The 8,588-nt window shown below is 52.1% G+C and overlaps 3 protein-coding genes across 3 annotated transcripts; 2 read left to right on the top strand and 1 right to left on the bottom strand.

Moving 5' to 3' along the window:
* Window positions 1-83: 83 nt before the first annotated feature.
* B0H18DRAFT_1052242 (uncharacterized protein) lies at window positions 84-1,658 on the bottom strand. The gene is made up of 4 exons (XM_048030984.1): window positions 1,340-1,658; window positions 1,113-1,218; window positions 748-1,060; window positions 84-492 (listed from the first exon to the last, which is right to left on the bottom strand). The coding sequence occupies exons 1-4, from the start codon at window positions 1,369-1,371 to the stop codon at window positions 317-319; spliced, it is 627 nt and encodes a 208-aa protein (XP_047885607.1). The 5' UTR covers window positions 1,372-1,658; the 3' UTR covers window positions 84-316.
* Window positions 1,659-2,618, top strand: B0H18DRAFT_1052241 (uncharacterized protein). The gene is made up of 5 exons (XM_048030983.1): window positions 1,659-1,687; window positions 1,742-1,789; window positions 1,848-2,132; window positions 2,205-2,380; window positions 2,439-2,618. The coding sequence occupies exons 3-5, from the start codon at window positions 1,909-1,911 to the stop codon at window positions 2,519-2,521; spliced, it is 483 nt and encodes a 160-aa protein (XP_047885606.1). The 5' UTR covers window positions 1,659-1,687; window positions 1,742-1,789; window positions 1,848-1,908; the 3' UTR covers window positions 2,522-2,618.
* Window positions 2,619-7,075: 4,457 nt separating this feature from the next.
* B0H18DRAFT_1155178 (uncharacterized protein) lies at window positions 7,076-8,233 on the top strand (the record flags this gene model as incomplete). Its single annotated transcript, XM_048035763.1, has 3 exons — window positions 7,076-7,382; window positions 7,438-7,715; window positions 7,784-8,233. The coding sequence occupies 3 exons, from the start codon at window positions 7,076-7,078 to the stop codon at window positions 8,231-8,233; spliced, it is 1,035 nt and encodes a 344-aa protein (XP_047885605.1).
* Between the last annotated feature and the right edge of the window lie 355 nt (window positions 8,234-8,588).

Here is an 8,588-nt window from a genome sequence, read left to right as displayed (position 1 = left end):
GGACTGATCACCCGTCACGTGAGCGTACCTTGAGTGACCGAACCCCTCCCAGTAGCAAGTCCGGTAACTCGTCTTGTTACAATTTGGTGGACATTCAGTCTCCTCAAACCACGCTCTTTCCCCCTTCCGACGTCGACTCCGCTGTCCCCGACGGCACCTTCCACTTGACACTCCTTGTTCAAGTACCACTCGGTGTACCCACTCACCTCGCGGCCGCCACTCCCCTCACGCTACCCACTCTACGAACACCCTTTGTTCACCCCTTTCGCAACCGGCATGTCTTCCATAGACTCTGCCTCCACTGCCCATGGCCAGATCATGCCTGCGCTCCGATCTGGCCCACACACCGCACCACCCCCGGGCGCGCCACACGCGTCCTCTCTCGGGTCCGACGACGAGCTCCCTGAGATGGTTGACGCATACACCCAAACCGACACGAGGACGTCTGACGAGTCAGCCACTCCCTCGTCGCTGGATGCCAACATCTCCTCGGTGAGTATCTCGTCCTCTGACCGCGCCGCACGGTTACCTTCGCCCACCTTTGCGCACGACCTGCGCCGTCTTCCCGAGGACGCGTCGCTGCGTGAGACGCTACACCACTTGGTTGGCGGCCAGCGTCTCGCTTTAGAGACGACAAACGTCTTTAACGAGGTAGCCACTGCGACTAAACGCGATATCGCGTATGTTTTTAAGAACACTCATGCCATTCTTTCGCAACTAGAATCCCTTGCTGACCAGACGGCACAGCATCACTCGTCGATCGCCGAGCACGTCCAGCGCGCGCTCGACTCCGAGACTCGACACTCCGAGGAGCTTGGTTCCGATCATCACGAGATACGCTGCCGCCTGGACGACATACAGCACGCCGTGGACGACCTACGGAACGACAACAATTCTCGCTCGTCCCGTCGACACAGTACATCACACGAGGGTGATGCAACAGGCGCATCAGCCACGTTCTCAACGACCACACGAGGTGCAGGGCACACCCCGCCTTCGCCTCGGCCAGGCCATGCGGGGACGCAAGCCGATCCAGCGCAGGAGGTGCCGGGATGCCTCTGTAAGTGCAACTGTACCGAGAACACGGACGTTATCAGACGCGATATCTACAGGTTGTCAGACATCTGCGTCAACCTTCCGACACGGTCCTCGATGGCCCAGGAGATCAGCGCATGTATGTCAGAATTGCGTGATGACCTGACCGAAGCTGTCGCATTGGTACGTTCCGAACTTCTTACAGCCATACAGCAGTCCTATACGCAACCGCAGGCACCCCCGACGCAGCATGCGCCACACGTTTCTTTTGCATCGCCGCTCACGGCTGACTCACCCCTGTCAGCGCGATATCACGAACCGCCCCACTTCCACCATCTTCGCTCGCAACAGCCGGTGCCACCGCCTCCATCGCCGCCACCTCCATCGCCACCACAACCGCAAACGTCACGGCAGGGTCCTCCAGCACCGTTCCCGTCTTCGATCTCCGGCGCTCTGGCTGGCGGTATACCACAGGCGGCCCACGTGCCGACATCGGGGATGTATACTATGCCGCAGTCAGTACCCTCTGGCTATGTACCGTATTCATACGCTCCTACGAACCCATACACCGCGCTATCCGGTACAAGTAGTTCGAACAATGAAAAAAACAAACTGAAGCATAGTGACCTGCCGAAGTTCTTCGCCAATGATGGTGATGATATTGACGATTGGATTGGTCAGATTTCTAACATTGCTCGCTATACAGGTGTCGATGACAACGTAATCTTACGTTGTCTGCCTCTAATATTACGAGGTTCGGCGTTTAAGTGGTTTAACACACTATCGCAGACTGACCTAGCTCAACTCACAAGCTGGTCAGATTGGCAAGCGATATTACGCCGAGAGTTCCGGAAGGCCAACTACGACGTTAGCATGGCGGAACAGCTTCGCATGCGTCGCTGGCACAAGGGCGAAACATTCTCCCAATATTACACTGACCGACGGAGGTTGCAGAACGCTGTATTAGGTGAGTCAGCGACCAGTCAAACATTAATCAGTGACCTTCTGCTCGGCATACCGCAGAGCATGCATGCGCTCATCAAAGCGGGTACGGGATACAACGCTAATCCGGCGATCTCTTTGGCCGATTTCAAACGGTACGTAATGGACATGGAGCTGGGATTGTTGGCGCAATATGGACAATTCCGATCTAATCCGCCGAATAACAGTTCCGCTCATACAAACAACGCAATCTCTTCAGGTCCTTGGAGACCAAGGAACCAGCCTTCAAGAGGGGGTAACTACTCCCAGAACAATACAAACAACGGGAATACGAACCAACCACGATGGCAGAATCGCGATCGCGACTGGTCCAATAACAATACCAGTACGTCTCAATCGAAAGGCACGAATTATAACCCTACCTCTGGGTATCGACCGTCTAACCCATCTGATAACAACAGTCAGAGACCAACTCCTCGTACCGGGTTCATCCAAAATACAACGAATTCGAATCAAAACCAGTGGAAGCGGAACACGCCAATAAATTCGAAACCGAACCAGAACTGGCGTGCGAAGACTAACACAGTGGAACCCAAGGAGTCTGATGGAAGAGACACTGAAGAACTGGCACTCACCGAAGACGAGCAACCAGAAGACGAAGCGGAAACATCATACGATCAGTATGATTCAGAGGAAGAAGGGGACGCTACGAGCCTTTCGGCAAATGCGTACCTAGTGGCCGATACAAACGCCATCATGACTCGACGAATGGTTCGCGACGTCACGGATTCCTCAGCAGGTCAGTCGCTCAACACTAGCATTCCTATACAAGGCACTACTCCCAAAAGGAGAGTTCTGAGGAAGAAGCCGCCGACAAAGCGCACCTTATCAGATCAGAAGAAGACAACTCATAAACAAATTCTTCCAGAAGTCGTAAACGGAAATGAAGACACAGGGCCGGACGCTTCCGCCTTTATGAGTAAGACACCAGCTTTTATACAGGTTGCGATCGATGGGTCTAACTCTGACAGGGCTTTTCGAGCTCTGGTAGACACAGGATCGTCAATTTCGCTGATTGATCGTTCGATACTCCAGAAGTTTCTACCGCAGGCAGTGAGACAACAATGCCCGCTTATAGAACTACATGGCGTTTCCGGTAACAGCTTTATCACTTCGTACGTCTCTCTCAATCTCACTTTTACGGATCTAAAGGGACAGAACCATATTCTCCCCACGAAGCTGTACATGAATCCTGCTCAGGACTCTCGAATCATACTAGGTAACGACTTTTTGGATTTCTACAATGCAGTCGTTAACCTGCAAAACCAACAGCTGGCCCTCCGTGCCGAGGGCGGGAAGAATATAATTATTAGTATGGTCTGCCGTAAACAGCAAATAACGACGATGCGAGTTGCAGAGACGTTCACGGTGAGAGCGTTCCACTCTGCCCAGATCCCTGCCAGAATAATAGGACCGATCCCAGCACCGCTATACTACCTAGAACCAGAACCCTTGAAAGATGGATTCAAGGCAATCTCGGCAGCGAAAAGTATAGGTAAGTCTTCTTCGCCTCAACATCATGTACAGGTTGTCAATATGGAGCCATTTCCGATGACACTGTACATCGGAGATATCCTCGGCACTGTTCATCCGTTAGTAGACGTCAGCAAGACGCCTCGAATGAGCGAGTCCAACACTGTCAGTATAGCTGATAAGAATGACCTACAGGAGTTTCGCCGAGCACTAACTGATATAGATCTGAACCCGAGCCTGACTCCCAAAGAGCGGGAACAAGTCCTCGAAGTCTTGACTCGGCATCGACACGCATTCGCATACGGATCACGGAAGTTGGGCAACACTACAGTGGGTGAAGTTCGGCTTGAAACAGGTGACTCACCTCCAATCTCGACAGCTCCGTATCACGCATCTCCTAAAGGACGGCAGATCATCGAAGAAACTGTGGCCAAGCTTCTCGCGGATAATGTTATCGAAGAATCGGAGTCGCCTTGGGCGTCGAATGTCGTGCTCATTGCACAAAAGGACAAGGTCAGATTCTGCATCGACTTTCGAAAGCTGAATGCAGTAACGAAGCCAGATCAATATCCGCTTCCACGGATTGACGACTACCTTAATCAGTTCGAAGGTAAACGCTTCTTCTCCACTTTCGACGCTAACTCTGGCTTTCACCAGATAGGTATTCCCGACGAGGCGGATCGCGAGAAGACCGCGTTTCGCACTCATCAAGGTCTGTACCAATACAAACGAATGCCGTTTGGCATACGGAATGGACCGTCGATCTTCCAACGGGCTATGGACAAAGTCTTAGGGAAGATTAAGTGGAAATTTGCTGTAGTTTATATTGATGACATAGTTGTTTATTCTGCCGATTTCGAGCATCACCTCAAGCATCTTGAGCAGGTACTGGACCGAATTCGAGCGTCCGGATTCACACTTTCATTGCCGAAGTCTCATGTTTGCTACCAAGAAATACATGCCTTAGGACACCATGTAAGTCGCCTAGGGATCGGGATGAAGGAAGAGAACGTACGAGCGATCCTACAATTTCCAGTCCCAAAGTCAGTCAAGGACATACAGATTTTCTTAGGCATGACGGGATATTACCGTCGCTTTATTCGCGATTATGCAAAAATTGCGCGCCCATTAACGGCCCTCCTATCGAAGGAGACCCCGTTTGTATGGTCTGCTTTATGTCAAGACGCCTTTGAAACTCTCCGTGGAAAGTTAGCAGCAGAACCCATATTGGCCCATCCAAACTACGAACGACCATTCCTGATCTACACCGATGGATCCAAGATAGGGATTGGGGGTGTGTTAGCCCAAATAGGCACCGACGGCAAGGAACATATGGTCGCCGCCATCTCTAGACAATTGTCTGCGGCTGAGGAAGGATACAGCGCAACAGAACTGGAGTGCTTGGCGGTGGTCTGGGCTTTACGCAAATTTCATCCATACATAGATGGAACATCAGAACTTAAGGTCGTGACGGACCATATTGCATTACAATGGATTTGGAACTACAAAGGCACGAACGCTCGTCTCAAGCGATGGTCGTTGGAGCTACTCCCATATCAACATTCAGCCAAGATTGAGCATAGACCTGGACGTACGCATTCAAATGTTGATGCACTCTCGCGTGCGCCCATACCAGAATCGGCACCACAGGAAGCTGAGATATTGACCGTGACCACTCTAACTCCGAAGTCTACGTTCTTGAAAGAGATCCAAGAGGGATACCTACAAGACGAATACTTTGCGCCCATATTAGAATTGTTTGAGCAGGACAAACCACGAGCTCACCTTCAGCACTATGAAGCCGAAGACGGGTTGTTGTTCCGTCGACACTCTTCTGGGAAAGGTCGCGTCCTGTGCATACCGAGGTACAAGGACTTACGACTCGACATTCTTCACGACTTCCATGACGCCGAAGTATCGGGGCATGCCGGTGCTGATAGAACACTGAATGCGGTTAGCCATACATACTATTGGCCCCGACTCAGCAAGGACATACGTTCTTACGTTCGCTCCTGCGAATCATGCCAACTTAACAAATCTTCTAATCAGAAGACTGCTGGGCTACTATTACCCCATGTGATTGCACCGGGCAGATGGCACACCGTCACGATGGACTTCGCGGGACCATTTGCAGGGACACCTAATGGGCTTGATATGATTATGATCGTAGTTGATAAATTGACGAAACATACCCATTTTATTCCTGTCAGAAAGTCGGACACGGCCGAAGACACTGCACAAGCATTTTTTCGTGAAGTCGTAAGACTGCATGGATTACCTCAAGTGATAATATCAGACAGAGACTCAAAATTCACCTCACGGTTTTGGCGCACTCTGTTCAAGCGTCTTGGTACAAAGCTCGCCATGTCCACCGCGAACCATCCCCAAACCGATGGCCAATCAGAGCGCATGGTACGTGTGCTCAAGGATATGCTTCGTCATTACATTAAGTATGACCAGAAGAATTGGATCGACTTACTACCTATTTTGGAGATCGCCTACAATCGAGGTGTGAACGCATCGACTGGGTTCAGTCCATTTGAATTGGACTATGGATTCACGCCACGCTTCGTCCACAATATTGCAGACAACGAGGGCGATCACTTGCCTGCGGTCGATGATTTCCTTGAGCACGTTCATGCTCAGATTCGATCTGCAGAAGACGCGATCAGCAGGGCACAGGAGAGTCAAGCGAAACACTTTAACTCTCAACGACGTGAGATGATATTCGAGGTCGGTGAGTTGGTAAAGCTTTCGACAAAGCACTTGAATCCTCCATGGCAGAAAAAGCGCAAAACACGGAAATTGCTGCCTAAATGGATAGGCCCGTTTCGCGTCAAAGAAAAGTTGAACAACAATTCTTACGTGTTGGACTTGCCTCCACAGTTCGACATACACGAGGCTATCAATTCTGAGTATCTTGAGAGATACGTAGACTCGCCTGACGAGTTTTCGAAACGAAAACGATCTATACCACCTCCCATAGTGGTCGACGGACAAGACGACCACTATGAGATTGACCAGATACTTGACCACGATCAACGCACCGATCGTCGGTCGGGTAACGTCGTACATTGGTATCTGGTTAATTTCGTGGGTATGCCTGAACACGAGCGAGAGTGGTTGACTCGCGATGAATTACGGGTTGGAGCATCTCGCATTGTTCGACAATACGAAGCGAAGCATCGAATCGTGGTTTAATGTGTTCATTTCCGAGGACAGCACAAGGATGCTCCACTCGAACAGTCCAACGACGGAAATGAACAACGGACAATGACTCACCATACTAATCTTTATTGGCAACCAGGCTCCGTCATTGAGGAACGGTAGCCTTTGCGACCTCTGAACTCGGTTCGCTGGCCGAGCCTGTTGCATTTGGTCTGCCGCATACACCTGCGATATAAGAGGCGAGGGCACTCACTAAGTTCCTCACTCCTGGTCCACCAGAAGTTTACCGTTCGCTCCTCTCCCCTTCGCTCTTCGCCCCTTTCCCCGTTCCCCTTCCCCCTTTCCCTTTCAACAACCTACACCTTTTGTCTTGTCTTCACTTCCCTTCCTCTTCGACATGGCTGCGCCTCTTCTCGACAACCTCGTTTTGGCCATCAACTCGGCCGCGTCGTCTGCTAGTCCCTCCGTCATGCCCACGATCCCCAGCGCGACTTCAGTACGGGACGACGTCGTTAACGAAGTTCGCTCACCTTTTACTCGCCCTAACTCGCCCGCCCCTTCCCTAATGTCGTTCTCTTCGATGCCGCCTCTTGCATCGTTGCCCGAGTCCGACAGCGAGCCTGGCGAGGTCGATGAAGATACCCCACTGCTCTTGAAGCCGGAACGCGTCGCAGGCGACGCACCTGTCAGGCAGCTGGGACATAGTAAGTCGAACTAGTGGTACAATGTGAATCACAGTTCTCACCCAATTTGTTCCAGTACTTGACGTGTCGGACACCACTTCGGTCTTGACCTCGTCGGACGGACAGGCCAACCTGGCCGATCGCTCCGCTTCCGCGTCTCTACAAGCACGCGACGGGAGCGACGCTGATGTCCCCATGGACGGTGACATTGTCCTAGCGGCCCGGCGGAACACACCACCGCCGTCGTACGCCGCGGTCCTGCGTCAAGAGTTCCTGCGAGCCAGTCGACCTATCGGACGTACGGAGCGCGCTGTTAACCATCCGTCTTCCACGATCGCCTCGGGGCACCCAAGAGTCTCGATCGCCGATCGTCCATGGCGCCTACGCACCCGATATTGAATGCCTTCTCCCTTTCGCCGCAGAACCTCCACGACATCCTTTACTTCCTTTCCCTCAACCAGCTCGGCGTCGCGCACGCTCTCGAGGAGATCAAGCCGTACGAGCTGAGCTCGCTCAAGGCCGGTCTTGCCGCTCTGCACGACCAATTCCTCGTCGGACGACGCTCCGCTCCCGTTCCGCCTCGACTCGCCATCAACTGGGTCCACAAGCACGTTGTTCACCGACACGGTATCGACTACTGCGTCAATAACAACCGCGAATGGCTCCGCGACGTCGACATCCCGCTTTACGCCAACGGGTTACGCGCTGTCGAGCGTTACTGGCATGGCAGCGCCCGCCGAGGACGTCCCTACCTCTTCGTACACCAGATCGACGAGTTGCGCGTCTGTGCTCCGCAGTACCACGGGAATGCGGGCGCGTTTCTTGACCACATCAAGAAGGTGGATGGAGAGAGGATAGGATCGCGTCGGTAAGGATCGAGTCGGTTGTTTAGAATTGTATATTGCGCATCTTAGCTATGCCTCACATTCTTTACACGTCATGATTCACTGATATTTCGTTGCCTTCCTTCCCTCGACTCGGAGACCTCGCTTTCTTTGTGAGGGGGTAATTGTAACGACTCAGTATGTGTATTATAATATAGTACATGAATGTATATTCTACATTCATCTCGAACCGTAGAGAACCCGCTGGAACTTACGACGTTCGTCTAGTAGCTGAAAGGCATCGCCTCGTAAGGGCTGTGCCGGGCGTTAAGGCGATCCTTATACGAGTATATAAGGATGAAGAGTTCTCGAGGTTCGACACGCTTTGCTGGCCAAACGTCTC

Source organism: Fomitopsis serialis, assembly GCF_022376445.1.
Source record: "Fomitopsis serialis strain Sig1Antser10 chromosome Unknown B0H18scaffold_219, whole genome shotgun sequence".
Lineage (NCBI taxonomy): Eukaryota > Fungi > Basidiomycota > Agaricomycetes > Polyporales > Fomitopsidaceae > Fomitopsis > Fomitopsis serialis.
This window is presented reverse-complemented; position numbering and strand designations above follow the sequence as displayed.